Source organism: Madurella fahalii (assembly GCF_045866475.1).
Source record: "Madurella fahalii IFM 68171 DNA, scaffold_1, whole genome shotgun sequence".
In the NCBI taxonomy this organism is placed as follows: domain Eukaryota; kingdom Fungi; phylum Ascomycota; class Sordariomycetes; order Sordariales; genus Madurella; species Madurella fahalii.
In genome coordinates, this window is record NW_027263971.1 from 241620 (window position 1) to 266087 (window position 24468).

Consider the following 24468-nt stretch of genomic DNA (forward strand, 5'->3'; position numbering starts at 1 on the left):
ACCATCAACACTTCTTACCTCCCGCCTCTAACATACTGGTCGAACACCGCTCGCGGCACCTTCGCGTCGTTCAGCGAAGTGGAAAACATGCCAACATTATTATGATACTCAAAACTGCTCGCGCTATTGGCGGGCTGCGCCACCGCCGTCCGACTCATGGCCCACGCAAACGTGTTCACACTGGTCATGCTCAGACTTCCGCCGTTCCACCTGCTGCAGCCGGAGCAGACCGTCTCGACCGACCAGTGCGTGCTGTTTCGGCTCGCAGAGAGCGTGCGGTACGTGGCCGAAGGGTAGAGAGAAGGGAGGGTGCGGCCGCTTGATTTCAACGGGTTAGCTGAGGGAGTTTGTGGCTATGGAAGGAAAGGGGAGACGCACGTTGACCAGCGCGAGGACACGGTCACGTTATTGCCGTTGGGCCAGGCCACTGTCAGCGGGTTCGTCGTCATACCGCCGCCCCAAGCGAAGCCGGCCCAACCGATGGATACAGGGGCGATGATTTGGAGGAGGGTGTCGAACGGCGCCGAGCCGGCATCTGGGACCGCGATGCGGAAGGTCGGGTTCGAGGCGCTTCTCGAGTACGAGATGTAGCAGATGTTGGAGGTCGAGTCGCAGTGTCGTGTCTGACGTTTGTCAATGGTTGCGCTAGGCGCGGCGTTCCCCGGAGTGCATACGCCCAGCAAGAGGACGAATATTGTAATAAGGGCCTTGTACAGAGAATCCATCGTGATCTTGGGGAGAGGCTCAGCCGTTGAGGCAGCTACGTCAATGCGGACGATAGGTGTACCTCAAAATCCGGGGTATACTAGAGTAGTTATACAAGCAAGCAAGCAAAACTGCGATCTGCACCTCTCCCGCCTTCCAAATTGGCAACGGTTAGAGGATCCGGGGTTGCCTCATGGTGTATATTTCTGTGCAATAGAAGCACCTCCGGATAAATCTGTGTGCACATGGCAATATCCCACCCCCTTCGGGTTTTTGGGCGCTTGATGTGCCGTGTTTGCCGTTCTCAAACTAGCATTACAACCCCCGGTATCTTAGGCTGAAGAGAGCAATCCATCCATGTGGGTAAGTCATTCTCCTGCAAATACTCTGCCCGCCGCTTCAGCCCTCACAACAATATGAGCTTCGGCCTACCACGCCGCTTCCCCTCCGCCTTGAAATCTCCGCGAAACAGCGGATCTAGCTTGAATCCTGGCAGACTTACACTCATATACTAACTCAGAATCTTAGCTCTCCACATGTGCTGTACCGTTAGTTATGACGATATATGGCCTAGATAAGTGTCACCCTTGGATCAGTAGTGTCATAAGTAAGGTACGCTGTCTGATATCTACTTGACAATCGCGCTTTCATCGAGGTACTTCATTTGGGAAAGCGATCCGTGGTGACTATTTGATTAATTATCATTGAATTAAGACCTGACCTGCATGGTGACTGTCTGACCGCCCAGCATTCGGAGTTGTCGGTTCTCCTAGGGCTCCTAACATTGTTCGTAATCTCGACCAATTCGGCACCTGTTACGCGACGAACTACTATAGATTAGTTTGTGTGGTAACTAACTCCGACGGACTCACTTCTGGAGGATTGTGGAAAATATTTAGTTACAACTAGCGGACACTAGCAGTAACTCGGTTTAGGTTCAATGCTTTGATATAGAACCGCGGGCTAGAAGTGACGCCTAGAAACATAAAAATTGCCTCCGAAGTATAACGGCGCAAAGGTCGGGCCAGCCCCAACCGAGCATTCCGAAATTTAAGAAAATTACCTTACCTAGTTGTGGGTCTTTTTGTTTCTCTGGCTTTTTGTTTTCAAAATAGCATCGCCATGCCTTGCAAAACTTTCTCGAATAGTACCTTTAACGTGGATCTATGCTACAAATCAACGCATTAGGCCTCGAAAATCGAGGTTTGGGGCTCATCAACGTCTTTCACGCCGTCTTCTCATCGTGCCAGATGAGTGCAACATATCATACGGTATTTAGACGCAACACAGCACAGAGATGACGCCGAGGCACACGGTCGTCATAACAGGTACTGTGTGGCCTGGAGTTGAGGAGATTCAAATTCGAGTTCGATAACCCAGTTAATGGAAATACTTATACAGTCTTATCCTGACATTTTTGCGCCATCCGTGTTTGACTTGGTACAGCCCGGTCCCGTTTCACTATATGTTGTTAGGTCCGACGGTGCCAACAAGCCCGTACGCACTAGGGTTACTTCGTCATATCCCGTTCTCCTCACACCATTCAGTTTACTGCTAGCAGTATCCGGGATATAGCGCCGCCTCTCTATATTATCTCGCTAACGGCCTGCTTGCTTACGATACAACTTGCGATTCCAACGTGGACTCCTAAACAATCCCTCCCAGATAGTCGCCCCCAAATCAGACCTAGTCCAGGCCAATCATCAGCGAAGCAATAGATATTCTCCACCTTCACTTCTCCAAACAATACTGAAGCTGTTGTAAACTCAGCGTATGTGCGTAATTGGCCCGGCGGAGGACGGTGAGCGAAGGGTAAGTGCCACGACAAGGAGGCGTGGGGCTACTACGCCAGAAATACAAATGCCTGTGACTGCGGAAGAAGAGGACAACACCCGTTCTAGAATTAGCAACAAAAGGGACAGATTGCGGCCTTGCCAAACCTTAGCTCCTGCGACGAGCACTAACCCCCAGCAGAGGTGCCCTAGTACCAACAACAGGGATGCCCGACCGGCAGAGATGTTGTGACACTGCAGGGAACGAAAAGGGAGCTCAACAATAGAGCGTTGATAGGAGGGAAGAAGAGAACGTGTGCCTTGGTTGTGATCCCAAATGTGGGAGACTTTGAGCGGTATATATACAAAAGAGATCCCCTGCAGCTAACTGCGCTCTAACGCTTGACAGGGCTAAACCCTTTCAGATCGCAACAGATGTCCTAAGGCGATGGAATGAGTAGTGCCATGAGGATTTGAATCGGAGTAGGTGTAGGGTTTGGGTCTGCCATTGATTCGTTCAATATTGGTGGTTGCTATAAACAACGCGGATAGTAGGCACTATGAGAGCCTAGTTGGATAGGCATCCTTCGAGCTGTGCGGGTCTAGATTATCAGTGGAGATGTCCCTGAAGGACTTGAACGTAATGTAACAACTGCGGTGCTGGTCCTAAAGGTTCGATTCACGGATGTAGGCCGTGTGTGCTTCATGAAGACCTCTACGGAGACTAATGTGTTGTAACCCAGGAGCTCTATATTGAGACGCTAGCTTACTACTTAAATAGGTTGTGGCGTTTCGTTCGATGCTGTGATGCAACCATGCATGGTTGTCCATGGAATGAACCATCCTTGCATCAGATGCATGCGAGGACCTCAATGCTGGTGTCCTTCTCAATGTCTTTACACAGCCCTCCTGCGGCTTAGTTCTGGGTCACATATCTGAGCGAAAAGACCCCTTTGGTGGCATTGTGAGCGGTATCTAGAATGTCCTGGGCATCCGGGCTGGCTAACTTTGAATGCTGCTGTTGCTCAGATTCTCTAATCCTGCATCAACTTCGGACACGTGACAAACGCCAGGGCAGTATTTAGGAGCGGCCACTCACATCGTCAACAGCTGGGTAGAAAAAACGAAGAATCTTGAGGATGCGGCGAGGAAAGCTTGGTAGCGGGAGGCTGTGTCGACACCAAGCTCGCCGTGCTCTGACAGTAGGCTGTCCGACAGGATCGACATGGCGTTTTCGCAGTCCAACAGGGCTTGCTTGAGGATGTCCCGGAGTTGTGGGTGTACGACCGAGGCGTCAGCAACGCAATGGCCAAGGTGGTCAGCCTGTTCCCCAAACTTCTGTAGCCCCGCGATGAGAAATGACAGTCGTTTCTGGATAACCTGGTCCCCGATAGAACTGGCAGGAACCATTACTTGGACCTTGGTGGCCGTCGACTGGGCTGCCCGGGCTAGATCCGAGCAGGTTGCCGCAGCGCTGACCTGCGAGAAATGCTCCATCTCTTTTATGGTGTACTAGGTCCGCAATCCAGAAGCTGAATAATAAGTAAATTTGCCTTAGAACTGATAACTTGAGAAAAAGTGTGGACAGGTTTCGGGCTGTGGGCAGCCGCTGGAAATGCGGGGTTTTAGGTCGAAGTTAGGGGACATTGAGGGAACCACCACCATCCAAATATTTCGAGCCTAATTGAATCTCGTAAAGCAAGCCTCGACACAAGCACTACAGAACTCATCGGTCCAGGGATATGCGCAACCGCCATCAACTATTCGTCATCACTGGTGCTAGCAAACATTACCAGTGATTGATTGTAATCCGTCACCAATCTTTGCTCGGCGGGTTTTCTCATGAATCATTAATGCGTTTTCAGGCTGTCTCCTCTATTCAACCCAACGATGTGCTACCTCTTACAAGTGACGTGGGCTGTATTGGTGTGTGCTTCTTTCCATGCGTACTTGTCCTGCAGGCCGCAGGAATATAATCAAAGCGCAGTCAGTGCTGCCTCGTGCTCTCCATCAGTGTAAGATCCAGCGCTGTAATTGTGCGTGTAGGCTTGCGCTACTTGATGCTGCTACTCTTTGGCTGGGTGCTGCAATCTCGATGTTGTTAAAAGCCAGGTGGCATGCTGTGCGATGTATCGCTTGGTCTATAATGAGAGCGTGGTTCAAACACATTGCGACCCGTACCTCTCGCAATTACCAATTTTATATTGGATTACAGGACACTCTCCGCAAGGTTTCCAGGCAAGGACGCGTATGAAGATTAACTGGGACCCAACGAGACCAGTAGGGCTGCTCTACGTCAGAACGACTTATTGGGCAAGGGCCAGAGCAATCATTCCTTGGGTCAAAATGTGACGTGTTGGATGTACCTTAGACCGACACCCCGCGGGCATGTTACGCCGGAGCACTACGATAAAGATTCCGTGTTACGCATTGCATGATGGGTGATGTCAGGCAGTTAACTATATCCTGAACCGAGATGCAACTAGAGGATGTTGTTTAGCTTACCGCTGTCACCGAGATGAAGGGGATAATTGTGAGGCTTAAGAATGACCCGATGAGTGCCGCTGTTTGTCTTTCTCATGGTACTGCTCTAATAGGCCTTGGTAAGTGGACAATAGAGCGGCAGAAACATCCTCCAGGTGTGCCCTGGACTAAAAGTAGGGTGACAAAGAGCTTCTATCTCTAATTACCAGTCCTTCCAGCATTCGGGAATTGCTGAGCTTGAGATTACGGGCAAGATGTGAGACCTTGCATACGCTTCCACTTGAACTAAATCTTGCTAAGTGCCGCCAGGGTACGGCTACTAGTTTACAGCAGTAGGTGGATTATAAGACACTTCCACCTCTTAGAACTGAACCAAAGCGCTCTGTCAAACCGCGGCAGGTATACCAAGAGTAATGACGCAAGCAGCAAATTTTACCTCATGTTTTACCCGTCTGCTGAAGGATTTATTGCTGATTGGACGACGAATACTAGCATTAACCCGAGTTTGGTTCTTGATTATGCTGTAAACTCTTGGTTTTGAAGAATCCTCGGTGTCGTAGTATCGCGCACCCACCATCCCCCCTGATTCGGGGCCTAATGCGTCCCAGTGAAATCATGTTCTACGAGCGAACGTACCTGCTGTCAGACCACTTCAAAGTCGTTACTTTCTGAACTTATCACGGAACTTGTAATGTTAGTGCACATTCAGGGCGTGTTAGTGAGTGGTCAGATACCCACGTATAGTACGTGCCATATATACAAAGGACGATACATTATAATACCCAAATTGCCTATTCTAGCAGAGGTTAATATCATTGATCGTGTTTTCTGTCTTAATTGTTCCATTGAGGAAACGGCGTCCTGGAGCAACGCCAACCGACAAGCAGTTGAACCTGTACCGTCACCACGGAATAACGCAGTAAGCTCCCCAGGCTCGGCTAATGACGACTCAAAGGTATTACTAACAGCTAAATTTTGGAGCGAGCGGGAATATAGATGACGCCTGCTGACTTTGTGCCCCGAGGATACAGCCGTCAACGTTGCCTTGACTCTAGACCGCTAGAGCCAATCTTAGTTATATCTGAGCGCCGTCGCCCGCCTGGGGACATCACACAGTCAGCCGCAGACATCCGAGACTTGCAGGATTCTGGTGTCGGCAAGTCAATTGACCTGACCTTTGACAAGAGCATGTTCGATGCTATGACCCACGGCAGCCCCTAGAATCCTTACAATGAGGTCAACGAGAATAATTACTGCCAGGTATCCAGGAGAGGGAATCAACTCGCGAGATGAGCAATGTGAAAGTTTTATTGATAGAGACAACTTTGTAAGAGTATCGTGTTGTACTTAAGGTGGAATATGTGTTCGTGTGCATTTTGTTTCAGCAACCTCACTTCATGCGCCGTTTGCTCAATGCTGGCGGTCTATGGGATCATCAGCCGCATGTTCTTGACCGCCGCATATGTTTCGATTATTTTGCGTTTGTAATAAAATAAGAAAAGAATCGAGAAGTTGTAATTGATCTTAAATGAACCGCATCATTTATTGGCGTTCATGATGACCTCTTAACGGGTGCCGGCGGGGGCGGAAACTGAAGGAAACCACCGTACCTGACCATGAAACGCATGCTATTCCCCAATTAAGCCCATAGTTACGACTGAAAATTGGCAAGAGCACAATGATCCCGAAATCACCCATGCTGCGTTTCTTCGTGCCCTGTTTCGGATGGGGGACCTGCGCCGATAGGTATCGTGGAGGGAGAGAGGTATTGGAGACCCCGGGCTCTGGCGATTTAATCACGCCTTCCAACATTGACAAACCGGGGGAGAACAGATGAGAAAATTGTACTTATCATTCTTTAGTTCTTATAGAAAGAGATAAAGGATTCAACAAGTAAAGCCCTCGGCTTAAAACTCCTTAACGCCAGTTGCAAACCACTTCACGACCATCAATCACACCACTCGTTCCTTAGACGCTGCAAATAAAACCGCCCTAAGTAGCATCATACTTATATGAGACCGGCCCTCGCAGCTTCGTTGCCGCCATCCTGCAGAACGCTCTCCACCTTCTGCTTACCTTTACCGATGCCGCCCTCGCCGACGCCCATCCGCCGGGCGACGTATCTCTGCGCAACCACGCCAACTGCGAGGCTCAGTGACTCCTCGACCCACTCGGCAACCCATTCACGGGGATCCACGCCGCCGCTCTCGATAATCTCCCGGATATCCTCGGGCACCCGCCCAAACTCGGCGTGGAAATCCTCGTCGCCGCTAGCCGGCGTCAGCGGCGTGGCCGGAGCGTCCAGCCAACGGATCCATTTGGCAGGTACCGACTGGCTGACGGTCGAGTATTGAATCTCGTGGACCGGATCAAGAATGAAGACGGCGAAGCAGATGGACGCCTCCTCGTCGGCGTCGTCCTCTTCGGCCACAACGGACGTCTCCTTTTGCTTCTCAGTCGCGGTCGTGCCCGCGAAGAGCTTCTTGTCCGCCTCCACGCGGATGGCCTGCACCGAGAGGAACAGGTCTGAGCTGCGCACGGGGTTCGACTCGCTCACGGGCTCAGCCACGCGTTGCCGCGCCTGCCCGATCCCGCCGTGTGCCGAGAAGTAGTCGTTCGCGTACCCCTCGGCGTTGGCCCGGCAGAGCTTGGTGCCCTCGACGAGGCCCGACACTACGCCGAGATCGCGCGGTGAATCGCTCTGTCGCCACCAGGGCCCGTCGCGCCATCCCGCCGCGGACTGCTGGCCGGCGAAAAGGGAGGATGCATGCTTTTCGGATGTCGGGCTACGCAGCGTCGATTCTTGGCCGCGCTGGATGACTAGGAGGTCACCGCCTTCGACTTGGGCCATGACGCGGTTGAAGACGCCATAGATGAGCGGGTCGAGGGACGGGTAGCCGATGAGATCGTGCGTGCTGTGGATGAGGAGGCGCTCGTGAGACGAGATAGGCGGAGCGAGCGTATGTAGGATGTTGGTGAAAGTCGGGAGGGCGCGGTGGCGGAGTTCATCTCCTGTGAGAGGAGGGGTAGTGTTAGCGCTCGTTCCATCTTTGACGGCTATGCATGGAGACACGCACCCAGACCCTTCAGGGCTCCGACGTTGCCGCGGACTTGTTCTGCCCACTTCCTGGCTTCCTCGTTTTGCTGGATCTCCTTGACGGCAGCTTCGGCCTGCTTCATGGCCGTCGTGGCGGTGGACCAAAGCCCACCCCACCAACCGCCGCCGCTCGCTGCTTGTGATTGTTGTGCGAGAGTCTTTTTCTCGGCGTCTTGTGGTTCGGAGCTCGTGGCGCTGGGGGTGAGGCTGGCGTGGTAGGATCCGGTACTCTCGGCCGACTTGCGGACGGCGGCGGTATCGACGCCGGGCGGGGGTGTGTTGGCTGATGCCCGCTTCGGAGATGGCTTCGGTGCGACATCCCGGACGCGGGGCGTGTGAGGCCGCGAGGGCGTCTTCTCGCCGAGCTGGTTCTCAAGCTCAGCGAGTATGTCCCGCTCAGCAACATCGGATTTGCCTTTGACGGCTGCCGGCTTGGCCTTTGTGGACTTCTTGGGGGCCGTGTCGTCGCCAATTCCCTCGAAGAGCTCGCCGAGCTCGTCGTCGGTGGGAGCCGCCTTGGATCGCTTGGTGGTCATTTCGCGATTGGGTGTTTCCGGATAAGAGCGTGCAATTCCAGAGAGAGCGATGTATGGGAGCCGGAGATAGACCAGCTGTCGTGGGTATTAGTGGGTTGTGCACTTTGAGCAAGGTGCCGTTGTGGGTGCCTGCGCGTGTGCACTATCGATCCGTTGCGTCACGGGCGTTGTCAGGGGGTTTAGGCATGAGCTCGCCTGCAGCGGTTAACCTGGCGTCCATTGGCCGGTACTTCAGTTAGAGTTCAGGACTTTGGGCCGGCAGCTGTCGTCGGCTGCAGAGGTGGGGCGAGGGGAGGCACGGCTGGCAGGCTGCGATTGGATGTGGCTTATTCGGGAACCTCCAGAAATTGACGTGAGGAAGAAATCTAAACGGAAAGAGAGCGGCACCGCACGGCGGCATCTCGTGATATTCAGTGTCCAACATTGTTATTGTGGTACTCTGCGAATAGGCACAGAGAGTCTACAGAGCCTACTTCACCGCTCTGTCACTCTTTTCCTTTTTTCTGATCGCGGTGACGGGCGGTTTCTGCGGTGCAAAAGAGAGACAATAAGCGACCAACGGCGTCTGACCTTTTACCCTGACACGTTGGATGCCCGCTTAGTGCGAATCTCGTTTTTCGCCTCAAACCTTCGGCCGCCGGTCTCTCACACACACACACGCCCTGCCACCGAACCAAACCGCGCCCATCAACATACTCGCTTGCGTCCAGCAGCCTCCTCGGGCTGCTCGTGCAAGTGCTGCCGGTGCGCAGATTGAATTACAGCCCATGGAACGTGGCCGTGGTGGTCGCGGGCGCGGCGCAAAGAAGCGTGCCACTCTTCCGCCTCAATACATATTCGCGGACCTCGCTCCTCCCACGACCCCCGACTCTTCCGCTCCGGCCCAACGAATGCCCACCACCACACCGCTGCGCGGGGGGAAGGCCCGGCTTGTCAACCCGACGCCTCATCGCTCTTCATCTCCTGCGGCTGAACAGGCGCTGCGTCAGGGTCTCACTCCGCGGGCCGGCCGTAGCGCAACCTTCCACTCATCTTTCAGTTTCGAGTCGCCTTCGACATCAGGAGCAATCATGGCCGCTGGTGCTCTTTCGGCGCGAAAAAGGTCGAGGACCTTTGAGACGTCGTTTGACGCCGCCGCCGACGAAGAAGCCCACTCTAAGGGCGGCCACTCGCTGAGGAAGCGGGCCCGCATTGACTATACCCAGGAAATGATTGATGACGACCTTGGCCTTTCCGCAACAAGGAACGATTTAATTGCCAAGTCGACCACGACTCCAAGCGCCCGTGGTCGCAAGAGGAAGAGCGCCCAGGATGATTCGGACGACGAGTCAGAAGATGTCGGCTTGAATCCGAAGCGTCGCCGGGCTGACAAGTCGCCGGCGCGCGCAGCTTCGGCCCGTCGGCGCAACACATCCAGGAAACCGGCCACGGATCTCAGCACCTACGTGGACCAGCCTTCAGATAACGACGTCCAAGATACCATCCTTGTCAATGTATCCATGGACCAAGCCCTGTCCGAGGAAGAGTCCGATCGCTCTTCATTCCGCGAATCCGAGTCACGGCCAACGTCGTCAGATGAAAGTGACGCCGCTCGGGCCCAAGTCCAACCGCCCACGCCCCAGGTCCAGCCAGCACAATCAATCAAAGACGCCGTGTCCTTGGCTCCCGAGGATGATGAGGCCATCGACAAGGATTTGATTCCCGAGCAGCCTGACGATAAAACTCGGATCGCCCCTGCGCAGATCTCACTTACGCCAGATTCCAACCAGCTTGACCGCCCTTCCGACAAGGAATCAAGAAGGATAATCGTCGTGTCTAAGGTTACGGCAGCGCCAGAAACCACTTCCGCGAGAGATTCCGATGAGAAACCCGTCGAGGCCGGCCCAGATGGGCAAAGTCATCTTGGCCACCAACGGACTGAGGCGGCCCCGGGGAAGCAGGAACCAGAGGCAACATCTGAGATCACTGTGCCGCCGGCTCCAGCCGCGGAGGAACCAAAGGCGGCGGATGAGTCGCCGGCACCTCTTGCTTCCGAGGCCGAGGATGTTTCCTCTTCTACGCCTGCTATCCTGCAGCATGCTTCACACCAGTCACTGCCGGCAGTGAAACAAGCAGGACCTGCAAGGCTCAAATCATTAGAGGCCATCTACAGGGCAGAGACGCCCTTTGCAACCCATACAAAACTCACACCTTACGAAGATGAAGACACCATCCTACCGGGCCCCTACACAGAGTGGGTGTACCCCGTTGACTCCTTGAAGGAAAAATCCGAACCAACCCCCATCCCGACGCCCACACCCACACCTTCTCCGCTTGAGCGAGTCTCTGCTGGAATTGAATGGGATGCTCGTCGCCCGCTTAAGACGAAAGAGTTCTTCCTACTCTACCGGCAGGAATCCAAGAGACGTGAAGAGAAGGGCGAACCACCCATCACCATGATCGAATTCAACAACGAGTGCGTTCGGAGGTACAAATCCGCTCAGAGCCAAGCAGCGGCTTTTGAGACACCTGCGCCCTTTGACAAGTCAGCGACCGGCTTCGATGTTGCAGCTGCCAGGCGCCCGGCTCCTTCCACAGCCACAATTGTGGAAGAGACTCGAAACTCGCAGCCGGTCGAGTCTCGGCTGCCTACTGCCGCTCCGTCGCCCGTCCCTGCCGATGAGGATGGGATTCAGGAGGATGGTGGCGAGGAAGAGCAAGAGCAGGAGGAGGCTATCGACGACGATACCAAACCTTATAACCCGGCCGAACCCATAGAAGTCACGCGGAATCCGTCCAAACAGTACTCTTTCCCCAAACTCCGTGACCCGTCCGAGCTTGTCGATGCGCTTGAGGGGTTTCAAGACATGGAGAGCGACGTCTTGTACCGCAAGGTCGCTGCTGCCGTCGAGGCCTTGGACTGCTACCAACAGGAGTACAATGAACTCAGGAAGATCCTGGACGATGAGGAAAACGCGAAACGTCGCCAGGCCAACGACAAGACGATTGTCAACTGGGAGAACCGCCAGAAAGCCGACGAGCCGCCACATTGGCGTCGGCATTTTGATGACGCCGTCAAGGGTCCCACACCGTTCGAGGTACGTGGGGTTCGGGCTCCGAAACCCTACATCGACGACCCGATTCTGGAGCACCAGCGAGAGGAGGACCGCATCATGGCGCAGGCTTACGGCTTCAAACATAACAATCACCCGACCCAGGTTGGCCGGCAGAACCCAGAAGAGCAACGGTGGGAGATGCCCGAGACTCGTCTCCGCGAGCGGAAGAGAACCGAGAAGGGCGCTGAACTCGCCGAAGAGAATGTCATAGAAGGGAAGCGAGTCAGAAAGCCACGTTACGTCTCGGATCAGAGCAAGGACCCCAGCCGATCGGGCACGCCAACTGGTAGCACCATCTTTGGTGCTGGCCGGCGTCCGATCCATAAGCGCAGACCTGCCGTCGCTGCCATCAATGACGATGAAGCTGAAGGCTCAGAGCAGGTCCAATCGACCGAGAGTTTTGCGGAGACGCCCCGAAAAGGCCGTGCAACGCGCACCCGTGCGTTTGTCCTGTATGACCAGGATCAAGCTGTCCCGCCTGCTGAAGCAGACAACAATCAGACCGAAGACGAGGAAGTTGAGGAGAAACCCAAGAGTCATCGTAGACGCGGCCGTGGCGCTGCGTCTGCTCCAGCCGTAGAACCGCCAACCTCGGTCCCAGCGGGTTACGGGGCCGAGATCACCAAACCCCCTCGCGTGCGCGGTCCCAGGAATCAACAGGCCTACGCAGCGGCCGAGATTGCAAGTTCCTCATTTTACAGTAACGTTTCTACGACCGCTACGCAGCCGGATTCGAGGCCATCGACGGCCTCATCGGAGGCTACTGCGCACACGGCCGAGACGGTTGAATCTGCATACTCTCTGCGCGACAAACGGAGGCGCAATTTTGCCCTTGAAAACGACCCGGAGCTTGAGCCCCGGACTCAAAGACGGAGCCGGGGCGCTGCTGCGCAAAAGCAAGCCAACACGGAGCCGAAGAAGCGGGCACAGCGGAAGAAGGAGGTCATCGGCCACCCGCCACCTGTGCCGGCGGGGCCGGCGACATCTGCCACTGCCCCGTCTAGTCCCACTTTGCAGCCAGTGGCTGCTCCAATGTACCATAAATTCATGCCTGGCCCAGTATTCATCGACATGACCAACGCCGCTCATCCTATTCCGGCACAGGCACAAGCACAGGCACAGGCGCAGGCGCAGACACCTAGTCCCTTCCTCCATACCTTCAACGCGGCGCCGGCCTTCCCTCCGGGCGTTCCTCCGCCGCCGCCACCGCCACCGGCAGTGAAGAAGCCCATCACGAAGATCAAGCTCACCAACAATGGTTCATCTTCGCAGGCGTCTTCGCGAGCGGCGACGCCGGCAAACGGGGCTTCAACCCCCAAGTCTGGCGCAAAGGGGCCGCGTGGCAACAAGTTCAGCTCGTCGGTCGATGCCAAGTCCGCTGCGTCAACGAGCGGGAATGGGGATTATGACAAACCGTATGCGGAGATGAGCAAGTCGGAGAAGATGAGCTGGTCGATGAGGAGTAAGTGGATCATCTCCCCTGCGTTCACGGACCGGGCAAGTTGCTAACACGAAACAGGACGCTGGGCATCAGGTGAAATGCAAGGAGCAGTGGAAAAACGGCGCACGACCTTAGCCAACAAGAAGGCAGAGAAAGCTGCGGGTAACACGGCCTCAGGCGCCGTTGAACCCAATATCTCGGGCCAGACCACCGAGCCGGGCTCGGCTGCCCCCTCGGACCCGACAACGCCAGCAGCGATGCCGGGCCAATCCGGGCCGCTGGCCCTGCCACAAGGGCCTCGGCCGTTGCAAGCCCCGCCACACCCACAGGGGATACTCCAGCAGCCGCCAATTGCTTACACAATGCCACCCGGTGGGCCGCCCGGACCGGTGGCTTGAGGCTCAGACTCGTCGAGCAAGAAATAACGGGGAGTGGAAGGCGCGTTGTGCACCACAGACGGTGCTCACAGAGATAGGCTTGAATTACATTACTTGACGGGGGGCTAATGGATGGCGCAGTAGCACCTCGCTCTATAATGCGTTGGGGAGATGGGGAAGGGAAGGAGATGTAACAAAACAATGAACGGGTTTTCGTTTATACATTGCCGTTTAGTTCCTGCCGCGGGGGTTCTTTGGCAAGGTATCATGTGGAAAAAGTCGGGTTTGCGGCTTGTTCAACGGGGCTTGGTATCATTCCAGGATTTGCATGGGTGCACTGGGCATTGGGGACTGGAAACAACGGCATATCTGCATTTGCATGGGCACATTGGGCGGCCGGGTCACAGACATTTGCGTTTAAGGAGTAATGGCGTCTTTTTTATGTATCAAAGCGATAATGAAAATACAGCGTGGTTGGAATCTAATGGGATCTGGAGATCAAACGGTTCTATGATTGTTTAAGCTGGAGGGGCTACTAATTACCAACCAACTATGTTCGACCGGCGGCATTCCTCTGCCTGGAGTTCAAAAATGGATATCCTGAAACTGCATGCGTGTTCCGCCGCATTCGAGCATGCAATGACCAGTACGTGTGGGACGGTGCATAGTTAATGGTGCCAATATGGGGTCGCGAACTGCTGGCAACTGCTGGCTGCATATGATTTGCAGTGCCCGGTTCAAAACCCGTAACACGTCAGGAACTGCCCCATGGTTGCCCCATGGTCGCCCCATGCCAGCCCCCAAACTAGCTTCTGATACTGCAGACTCGCTCCACGACAGCGGGTCCTAGATGCCCGACTGCACCCAACGAAACTGCCGAGTGTTTGGCTCACGGGGACTCGTTGCAGCTTCTGATTGGGCCACCTGGTAGCCTGCAAGTCGCTCCAACAAACAGTTCCAAACCCAGACCCAAAAGCACCTACGGGCCGAGATGGCTCGGTTTGCCACGGATAGGATGCCTTGGTATATTTACCTTTTGCTTGCCTCAGCACCGAGAGCGCAACTCTCAACGGCATGGAACCTCGCCGACAGCACCCTCAGCAACGATGAGACTCCTCAATGTGGCCACCCAGCAGGTGGAAGAGTTCTTCGGAACCACTATCCCGCCATTCGCAATCCTGTCTCATACATGGGGGCCCGAGGAAGTCACGCTGCCCGAGATGGAAATCATCACGAGGCATCGGAAAACGCAGCAGAAACCGAAACAAGAATCCGTGACGCATGTGGTTCCGCGGTCCATCGACAAATCCGACACCATGAGGTTGATGCTGCTGTCTACTATGCTCATGGCTTTCCGCGGCCAACAGTCCCGCTTCGACCGTTCTCCTGCGCTCCCAGCCCTGACCACGCCAGGCTACGAATACGAGAGTGACGACGATGACAGGAGCCGCCATTCCATGGTCACGTCCATCTCGCGGCCTCCATCATCCCACCCTCTCGAACGGAAGGCGGGCTACTCCAAGATCACATATGCCTGCAGCCAGGCAGCAAAAGACGGGTATCGCTACGTCTGGATCGATACGTGTTGCATCGACAAGAGGAGCAGCGCCGAAGTCTCGGAGGCCATCAACTCGATGTGGTCCTGGTACCAGCGCGCCGCCGTGTGTTACGCCTACTTGGAGGATGTGCATTTTGACGACTACACCCAGGGTTACCGGACTTGGAAGGATGATTTCAGCAACAGCCGGTGGTTCACTCGGGGCTGGACCCTGCAAGAATTGCTAGCTCCCCGCAAAGTCGTCTTCTACGCCAAAGGATGGAGGATCCTGGGGACGAAGTCTTCCCTCGTCAAGACGGTTGAGAAAATCACGGGCATTGACGAGTTGACGCTTCTCGAGCCACGGCTCGTTCACGGCGCCAGCGTTGCCCGGCGCATGTCCTGGGCTGCGAAACGAACGACAACAAGGACCGAAGATGTGGCATACTCCCTCCTGGGGATCTTCAATATCAACATGCCCATCATCTATGGCGAGAGCGAGAATGCCTTTCTCCGGCTCCAGGAGGAGATCATCAAGCGCTCCGACGACCAGTCTATCTTTGCCTGGGGCGCCCTCGGCCATGAGGACGCTGCGCATCAACACCACCATCACATCGACCCCGACGACTTCGACTACGACGCCATAACCGGCAGCACCGGAATCCTCGCTCAATCCCCCAAAGACTTTGCCGGCATGGAACACGTCGTCGTGGCCGCGCCGGCAACGCAAGACGCCTCGGACTACACCATGACCAACAAAGGCCTGCACATCAAGCTCAACCTCGTCCGCGTCCACGCGACAACAACCCAGATATACTACCTCGGCGTTCTCAACTGCCACACCGAAGACGACCCCTCGAGCCGGCTGGGCGTCCTCCTGACGGAAACCGCGACGCCCAACGTGTTGCTGCGCACAAAGACGCGAACACCCGCCGTGATATCCGAGCCCGAGCTGGCCACCGCCAAACCGAAGCACTTCTACATTCCCAACACGCCCACCAACATCCCCCAGTCAAAAGGAATCGAGGAGATCGTCGTTGTCCGGGCGCCGGACCTCATCGCGCCGGGGTACGAGGTGATCGACATCCAGGCGAAGCAGTCGCAGTGGAACAAGGAGTTCAGCACGATGCGGCTGCAGGGGATCGAAGGGAAAGGGGTGCTGTACCAGCTGGCGGTGGTGACCTTCTTCAACAAGCACATGAAGTGCGGCTTCGTGGTGCGGATCCTGGTGGACGCCGGCGCAAAGACTTGCTTCGTCGACTTGGTGCAGCCGCGGGAGGGCGACCAAGCTCCGGGCAAGGACGGGGCGGGGCTGGTCGCGGCGGCCAAGCGGCTCTGGGACAACCCCGGCAAGGTCGACGTCAGCGCCCCGGGGCCCAAGGACAACCCGCTGGCGAAACGGGTGACCCAGGTCGACGTGGTGAACCCGGTGGCGTACGAGGCAGAGCAACAGCGGGCCACGACGTGGAGGTCGGGCAGGGAGGACAAGGTCTGGGCGGTCAAGCCGGGCCACGAGATCGGCTTGTCCTCGAGTGTCACGTTTACCGAGAAGTGGGAGAAGGACTATCAGCGGACGGTGCAGGCGAAGCTGGAGCGCAAGAAGAAGAGTGTCATCGAGTTGAGCATGTGGTCCATGTTGTGGGCCGCACCGGTAGCGCAAAAACCGGAGGAGTTGGATCAGCCATCATAGGCATTCTGTTTTGGCGAGGCCATGTACCATGTAAAATGACTGATTGGTTGATTTTGTCGCAATTGGCGTTTTTGAATGTCTAATTATCTTAGGTACCTTAGCGTTGTTGTACATAATATGAAAGTCACGCAAGATCGGAGTCATTCAGCATAATTAGCCCTAGATACCACCCTGAAGGCTCGTAAACCATAGCTGCCTGCGCTTCCTTATGTGCTCACGAAATCCAGCTAAAGATTCTCCGTCACATTAATGTCACCACCAATACTCGGAACCACGGTGTGATTGGAGAACACCATATTTAAGAAACGGATTACCAAACCAATATGCTAGTCAATGCCGACCTCGCGGTGTAACCACGTGGATGGCTGAAAAGGAGTCAATATTGGGAGATCTATGGGCATCTTGAGCCGACGCTCTGGCAACCGAGACCTTAACAATGTAACATGATGAGGTTCTCACAGGTAAATTACGTCAGAGATGCGCCGTTTCCCGCTTATGGCTTCTTCCTCCCTGTGCTATCGACATTCCTCCTAGTACTGGCCATGGCGTATCTTTGGGTTCGCCCCAGCTTCGCATATCCATGGCGGTTTAACCACTACTGGTTTGTTTGGCAAGGCCGGCAATGTAAAATGACGGTTACGAACCTACCGTTAGCCCGAAGACAGTGCTGACAATAAAGAACCCAAGAATATGATTTCCGGGCCCGGGCGGTTGGAACTCAGGTGCCCAGACCGCTGTAGATACGATCATGATGGCCTATCCCATTAGGCTCGAGCACTAGAAAGCGCTCGGGGTAGTGCCCACCAACGGATCGACAAGACCATCGTCACAGACCGCGCCAGCAGTTCTGAATGCGTCCGTGCCCACGAGGAGGGGAACTACTACGTAGAGACCTGGGAGCCCGAGTAGGCGGGGGAATGAGTCGATGCGTTCGCGGGCATCTAGGTGCGCCTCGATGGCAATGTGCAGACTCGGCCCTTCATGGACAAGTGTCGCATGCCGAGGCGGCACACGATACTTCCACTAGGGAAGAAGGGTTTAACCGTCGGAAGGAAGTCGCCGTCGAACATCTAGGCCAAGTAGGATGTGGATGGGATCCGTAGACGTCGTATTCCGTTGATGGTGAGCTGCCAAATCATGTTGGCCATGCCCAGGGTCTTGTCCCCAACCCTGCGATTTCTCCCACTCCAACCCAACGGGCCGGTCCAGCAAACCTGGATTCGAAGAACTGATTCTGAATTGACCTGTGTATCATGCATGTGGTATGACTCCCTAGCACGCCGCAGCCAGAAATGCAAAGCCTGCCAATCCAGCCCAAGCCTTTTTGTGGCCGTTCGTCCCTATCTTCCTCTTCCTTTGCGGAAGATTATTCCCAGTTGACAGAATCGTTTCGTCCTTCGAAATCCGCATGCCAAGAACTCATCGCGCTCCCCGAAACCCTCTTACATCACAACGCCAGAGTTGCTGGCAATACGGGGCCAGAGCTCCGCTGCCTCCTTGCCGACGGGGCCAGTGATGGCAGAGCCCTTCATCTCACCCTTGGGGTTGACGATCTGCATCCAGTGTTGTCAGCCTTCATATGTCCGAACCCCGCGCACTCACGTATGTGTTGGGACCAATCGAGCCTCCATAAAAAGTTCTCTTTGCCTCTCGTAGTGCCATTCCAGGAAATATAGACGTACCACACCAGCGTTGTCCTCGAAGTAAAGGAAGACGCCATCAAAGCGCTTCCAGGGCTTGGCCTGGCGGACGATGACGGCGGGGTGGACCTTCTTCCGGAGTTCGGGCTTGCCCTTCTTGACTGTGGCCATCACCATGTCGCCAACACCGCCAGCGGGCAGCCTGTTGAGACGGGCACCGATACCCTTGACGGAGATGATGTAGAGGTTCCGCGCACCAGAGTTGTCGGCGCAGTTCATAATGGCACCACTGCGTCGTCCCATTAGCTTCCCTGAGCTTCCAAATCCCCAACATGTACTCGGCTTTCGGGGTGATAATCGGTCGGAGATCGGTTATGGCTGGTCAGGAACAGGATCGCACGTACACTGGGAGACCCAGGGTCATCTTGAGCTTGCCACCAGGGGCACCACGCCTGTTCGAAGACACATGTTAGCGACCTTGGGTTTAAATCTGGCTGCTGTTTCCTGATAGCCATGACGGGGCGCGTATCCCTCTCGCTCTTCTAACACTCCTGGGAAAATCTCCGGGCGAGATCCTCGTCTCGCACACAACGTCCGTTGCAGCCAAGCGAAGCACGGCTGTTGGAGCGATTCGGCGGTGCCAGGTGGAAAATTGCGCGGAAAATAACAAGGTAGGCTATACTCACGAAATCTTGGCCATTGTGACTGTCTGGTTGCGGAAATGCGACTTGACGATAGGGAGTCGAAATTCGGGGAAACGCAGAGCAATCTGAAATTGACGGCGATTCGCGATAATTTTTTGGTGTGGACCGCAAACCCTACCGAAATTGTGAGCGGTCACGTGCGCTTTGGCTCATACAACCCGAACCCTCGTTTTGCGGGGTTCAGGGCTTCCAAGATGATGGCCTGTGGCAGCCGTCTCCCCAACTCCGAGCGACAATCGTCGAGAGATTCCTGACGAAGGCATTCGAGCCAAGTGGCCCGACACTCCAGACAACAAAAATAGACATTGGCTACCATATGCGCGTATATGCACGCGCCTACTCTCCTTCGCGCTGTGACAAGCTGCCCACGACACGCAACTCGCCTCTGGCTTCGCGACTTGCCCCTTTGGCCTCGACATACTTGAGCCGCCTGTAAACCGGGTGCCACATCTGTTCTCTGATCCATTCATCCAACTCGTCTTTGTCCTGTGGGATTCCATCTTCTGTTGCTACCCCTTCCGCAATCGCGGCCTGGATCACCTTCCTTGCCACTCTCACGCTCACCTTACGCACCACGTCGACGCCTGGCAATAATGGCGCCGTGGAATCGTGCAGTGCAGGGCTCAGCTCGGCCACTCCGCTGACTGCGGCGATGAGCATCTTGTCCGTGACGAGCTTGGCACGCGACAGGACAGCGCCCAGCCCGATGCCGGGGAAGACCACGCTGTTATTGCATTCGGCCACTGCGATCTCGACCTCCTCGCCGTTTGAGCCCAAAGGGCCCTTGACGGGTTTGAACGGGCTGCCTGTGGCGACGAGCGCCTTTCCCCCGGTCCATGTGAGCAGGTCAGCAGGTACCGCCTCATGAAGTCGTGTCGGATTGGAGAGGGGTAAGATGATGGGTCTGTCGTGATTGGATGCCATGGCTCGCACAACGTCTTCAGTGAAGGACTTCGGAACCGTGGATGTGCCAATGAGGACATGCGGCTTCACCTCCTTAACCACCCCCAAAAGATCCCTCGTTTTATCGCTCCAGTCTTCCGATCTCGCGTAGGTTTTCTGAGCATCGGATATGCTTTTAAGTTCCGAAGTAAGAAGCCCTTCTTTGTCGATGAGCCTAAGCAAGGGGGTTAGCTCCGGAATGTTTTTTTTTGCAGGGACCAGGCGATTCCAACGTACCATATCTGTTTTGCGGCCTCTTCCTTGCTGACGCCGCGTTCGGTTGCGATGGCATCACGAACTTGATCCGCAATGCCAACACCGGCTGTCCCGGCGCCAAACACGACCATGCGCAGATCACCGAGTTTCTGTTTCGAGACGTGCAAACCAGCAAGTATGGCCGCCAGGGTCACGCATCCTGTTCCCTGAACGTCGTCGTTGAAGCAGGGAATCTTTGGCCGCCATTTGTCGAGGATTCGCCGTGCTAAAGAAGGTTTTCTGTTTAGTCCTGCCAGTGGGCATTGGGCACAAAGTGTAGTGCCACTTCTCTCTCACTACTACTCACCGTTTTGGATGCCAAAGTCCTCGAAATGGATACATGCCCTTGGGTACAACTCGCGTGCAGACGTGACGAAAGTCTCCACAAACTTATCGTACTGCTCGCCACGGACACGTTTCTGCCTTAAACCGAGGTACAGCGGATCGTCTAACAGACTCTCGTTATCGGTACCGCAGTCCAGTACCACGGGCAACACGCGGTTGGGGTGTATCCCCCCGCATATGGTCATGAGGACGAGCTTGGCGACGGATATGAGGATGCCACCGCATCCTTGGTCGCCGATGCCGAGGATCTCTTCTCCGTCTGAGCCAAGTTAATACACAAGACGAGGCAAAATTGAAACCGGAATGCCATCGTATTACCTGTAACTACGATGTAGTCGATGTCGTCTGCGGTTCCCCACAGGGATAGGTCGTGGCGGACTTGGTCAACGTCGTGAATGTTGAGAAAGACACCTTCCGGCCTTCGGAAGAGGCTTGAATAATTTTGGATAGCCTCGCCTTCTGTGGGTGTGTAGACGACGCTAAACATCTCCTCGAGATGGTCGAGCAGCAGCTAGGGACGGTAAACATCAGATCATGTACATACATGAGCATAGAGTCACTAGCGACACACGTCTTACTTTGAAGTACAGCACCTGATTCTGCTCTTTCATTGACGTCAAGAATGTGTTCTTTGCGAGATCATTGGGCCGCGTCGAGTACTGTTCATACGCCCGCCGAGCCTGCTGCTCTAGTGATTGGATGCTTTGTGGTAGCAGGCCGGACAGCTCAAAGTCGTGGCGCTCCTCTTTGGTGAAGGCTGAGCCCTTGTTGAAGTACGGGTGGTTCAGGAGAACTGTACCCTTCAGGGCGCATTCGAGCGGGCCGCTTGTGCTTAAGGGCAGATGCCCGAATTTTGCTGTTCTTTCATTGCCTTGGGGCGACATTGGTTTCGTTTATCCCGCAGAACACGAACACGAGGATGTTTAACTTGATGCTAATGATCGAATTGCAGGCATTGACCGATTCATGGGAGTGTTGATGTTGGATTAAGGTGCTAAGGTCCAGTAGTGTATGACGTATGTATGCCTGGCCAAGTACCGAAACAAGCCGGAACAGCGCTCCATCATTCCTGTCCACTGTCCCTCCCAATGGAGGTGGCCTCTTCCAGCCCGGCATCAAAGATACCCGAGGTATTACGAAAAGGAAATCATGTAGGGTCTTTTGGAGCCGAGCCTCTGTAGAACCTGCATGAGAGCAGCCAGAAGACGCGGACTATGACGGCCCAGAATATAGATCAATCTCGCAACAGTCCAAGGAGAAGCACAAAGCCTCCCCATGCCCGTCGCCAGCCCCTTCCGAGACCCAGCACAAAACGTGCCGAGAAGAGAAGGCCCTCCGAAGAGAGTCTCATTGATGAAAGTCGATTGCCGCTCTCGAGTGGCTGGAAACAGTTGCTGCCTTTGTACCGCTGCTCTACCCTCGGAAGACGCGACCGCTGGGTTCGCCCGAGTCAGAGAAGCCGAGTCTTACCTACGTTGGAGCCCTTCTAGCATTGATTATCATCCAACTACTTTCAAGAGATTCTTCCGTTTGGCAGCGGCCGTGGGATTGCAAGGGCAGTTGACCCCCAAGGAGCGCTTGAAATACGCGAGAAGTTTTGCACTGCCAGGTGTCCAGGGTCGCGTGCCAAAATGGACGAAATTTTCGTCGCGATCGGCTTAGTGGGGTAAACTTTGTGTGGTCCATCCTAATGGATTAGTTCCAGGTGCCTGCCACCTGTCACAACGGCCCGGTCTGAAACCAGCCCCAGACCTTGACGCCTTTAAACATTTTCTTGGTGTTGTGGTAAACCGAGTAATAGATATAGAACGAAAAAAGATCTTTTCCAACGCGGTACTATGCGTCGACGCGACACTATGATGCTTTTTTCTTCTTCATCAGGAGACTTCAGGTTGCACGATGATTCATTTCCCTTTAAAATACCTTATGGGTCTTGCTCACCTAATTGTTAGTCTTCTACAGCCTAGATAGCTCTTAACAGTTAGCAGGTACAAGCAATAAATTTTCGTGGCATTAGAGTCGATGCGGGTTTCAACGGTGCTCAGAATAAAACAAGATAATTGGTTGACAAATGCTATACTAGAGAGTGCCTGATGCTACAGTCACGGTCAAAAAGTTGGGTCACACTCCCCACTTTAGCCGACGCGACCGCGTCCCACCACGCGTCTTCCAAATACCACCCTCCATCTTCGAACCACCACAACTTTATCAATTCTGGGCTAAAATGCGTGGTTTCGGGCTAGAATTGTCCCCTAACGTCCGCTCTATCCGTGGGTATAGGAAAAACCTTACCACAGAAGAGCGGGCTGCAATTGTTACGGCTCGAATGGCAGGGATACCCCGCAAGGTCCTGGCTGACAACTTCGACTGCAGTCCGGCCTGTATATCCCGTACAGTCAAACGCTTCCAGAACCGCAACACCGTCGAAAGCGCACCTCGCAGTGGCCGTCCAAAGAAGCTTAGCCCTCAACAAGCCCGATATATAGTCCAGATGGTAAAAAGGAACCCCCGAATGAGCTGGGCCGCCTTGATTGGTTCCTGCCCTGTAGGCACAACCAAGAACACCCTACGTAAGGTTCTTGGTCGGCATTTCAAGCGCAAATTTAGGTCTATCAAGCGTATCGCTCTTAACGAGCAAAGAGCGGCCAATCGGCTTGCGCATGCAAAAAGACTGAGGCACGAAGAGGCCATATTGATTGAGGTAGGTCAACTTATCTAGGCCGTATCAAGGTGCCCGCTAACTGCCCCTAAATTCAGGGAGCTTACTCTGACGAATCATCTGTCGCTACTGCCCCAGATACCCCTAACGGCTGGGTTTTTCGTACCCCAGAGACCAAATACGACAAGGAGATAGTCAATATCCAGGCCCACGTCAAGTCTGAGATCACAATTATGGTGTGGGGGATGATATGGGTGGGTGGGAGGTCTCCCTTGGTAATCATGACCAGGGATCCCGACGCCCCGCGCAATGGGTATACAGCCAACAGTTATATCTGGGCTCTGGAGGAGGGTCTGGCTCCTTGCTATCGCCCTGGTACTTTTTTCCTTCAAGATAACGCCAAAATCCACGTGGCTGGCAAGACGACGGAATGGCTCGAACGACACGGAATCTGGGTTATGGAACACCCTTCCCACAGTCCAGATTTAAACCCCATTGAGCACGTCTGGAAGAAAATGAAGGAAATCCTACGTAGGGACTACCCTGGGCTATATTTGCTCAAGAAAAACGAGGCCAATATCGCAAAGGTGGAAGCGGCCCTGAGAGATGCGTGGGATAAGGTGCCCCAGGACTTGATAGACAGGCTGATTCAGTCTGTGCCCCGCCGGCTTGCTGCAGTACGTAAGGCAAAGGGCTGGTATACCAAATATTGAAGCCCTGTCAAAGAGCTTCAATTTGATCAAATCTGTGTTCAATTTGGCCCAGTTTTGACTGCGTTGTGATTGTCCTTGTAAGGAGGGTGGTAAAGTGGGCGGAGGCGCCAAGAGAAGTGTGACCCAACTTTTTGACCATAGCTTTAGGCACCGAATACGCGATCTGCGTATCGACGCAGGGTATTTGCCTGGGGTTGTTAAGAGCTTCTCTTTCAGTACGTAATATTAAGGTATATATTCTCACACATGCATATACGCCGTTCAACCAAAGCTGACACGACATGCTCAAGGTCCCGCGGACCGAAGGTAGCCAATCAAGGTTACAAGCCGTGGCATTGAGAAAGGCAAATGTCACCGTAAGCGGCAGACCGGAAGGAATACATGCAAGTGTCAGACAGAATACGCAGGTTTGAAGCAGATGTTGGTTGGCTCAGGGTATTGCTGGCGGGGATCAAGCCCGAATTGAGAGATGCTAG

At 54.6% G+C, this 24468-nt stretch overlaps 7 protein-coding genes across 7 annotated transcripts; 2 read left to right on the forward strand and 5 right to left on the reverse strand.

Moving 5' to 3' along the window:
- Positions 1 to 14: 14 nt before the first annotated feature.
- MFIFM68171_00060 (Cellobiose dehydrogenase) lies at positions 15 to 725 on the reverse strand (the record flags this gene model as incomplete). Its single annotated transcript, XM_071055482.1, has 2 exons — positions 15 to 318; positions 379 to 725. 2 exons carry the CDS (start codon positions 723 to 725, stop codon positions 15 to 17), a joined length of 651 nt encoding a protein of 216 aa, XP_070911583.1.
- A 2668-nt stretch (positions 726 to 3393) lies between these two features.
- Positions 3394 to 3974, reverse strand: MFIFM68171_00061 (uncharacterized protein; the record flags this gene model as incomplete). The annotated part of the gene is made up of 2 exons (XM_071055483.1): positions 3394 to 3511; positions 3577 to 3974. 2 exons carry the CDS (start codon positions 3972 to 3974, stop codon positions 3394 to 3396), a joined length of 516 nt encoding a protein of 171 aa, XP_070911584.1.
- Positions 3975 to 6969: 2995 nt separating this feature from the next.
- On the reverse strand, positions 6970 to 8594 carry MFIFM68171_00062 (Maintenance of telomere capping protein 1; the record flags this gene model as incomplete). Its single annotated transcript, XM_071055484.1, has 2 exons — positions 6970 to 7973; positions 8039 to 8594. The coding sequence occupies 2 exons, from the start codon at positions 8592 to 8594 to the stop codon at positions 6970 to 6972; spliced, it is 1560 nt and encodes a 519-aa protein (XP_070911585.1).
- Positions 8595 to 9361: 767 nt separating this feature from the next.
- MFIFM68171_00063 (uncharacterized protein) lies at positions 9362 to 13528 on the forward strand (the record flags this gene model as incomplete). Its single annotated transcript, XM_071055485.1, has 2 exons — positions 9362 to 13151; positions 13209 to 13528. 2 exons carry the CDS (start codon positions 9362 to 9364, stop codon positions 13526 to 13528), a joined length of 4110 nt encoding a protein of 1369 aa, XP_070911586.1.
- A 1085-nt stretch (positions 13529 to 14613) lies between these two features.
- On the forward strand, positions 14614 to 16734 carry MFIFM68171_00064 (Heterokaryon incompatibility domain-containing protein; the record flags this gene model as incomplete). The annotated part of the gene is made up of 1 exon (XM_071055486.1): positions 14614 to 16734. One exon carries the CDS (start codon positions 14614 to 14616, stop codon positions 16732 to 16734), a length of 2121 nt encoding a protein of 706 aa, XP_070911587.1.
- Positions 16735 to 18176: 1442 nt separating this feature from the next.
- Positions 18177 to 19074, reverse strand: RPL23A (60S ribosomal protein uL14; the record flags this gene model as incomplete). The annotated part of the gene is made up of 4 exons (XM_071055487.1): positions 18177 to 18287; positions 18417 to 18663; positions 18779 to 18826; positions 19061 to 19074. The coding sequence occupies 4 exons, from the start codon at positions 19072 to 19074 to the stop codon at positions 18177 to 18179; spliced, it is 420 nt and encodes a 139-aa protein (XP_070911588.1).
- A 340-nt stretch (positions 19075 to 19414) lies between these two features.
- On the reverse strand, positions 19415 to 21504 carry MAE1 (NAD-dependent malic enzyme, mitochondrial; the record flags this gene model as incomplete). The annotated part of the gene is made up of 5 exons (XM_071055488.1): positions 19415 to 20195; positions 20258 to 20501; positions 20583 to 20879; positions 20939 to 21131; positions 21199 to 21504. The coding sequence occupies 5 exons, from the start codon at positions 21502 to 21504 to the stop codon at positions 19415 to 19417; spliced, it is 1821 nt and encodes a 606-aa protein (XP_070911589.1).
- Positions 21505 to 24468: the final 2964 nt, after the last annotated feature.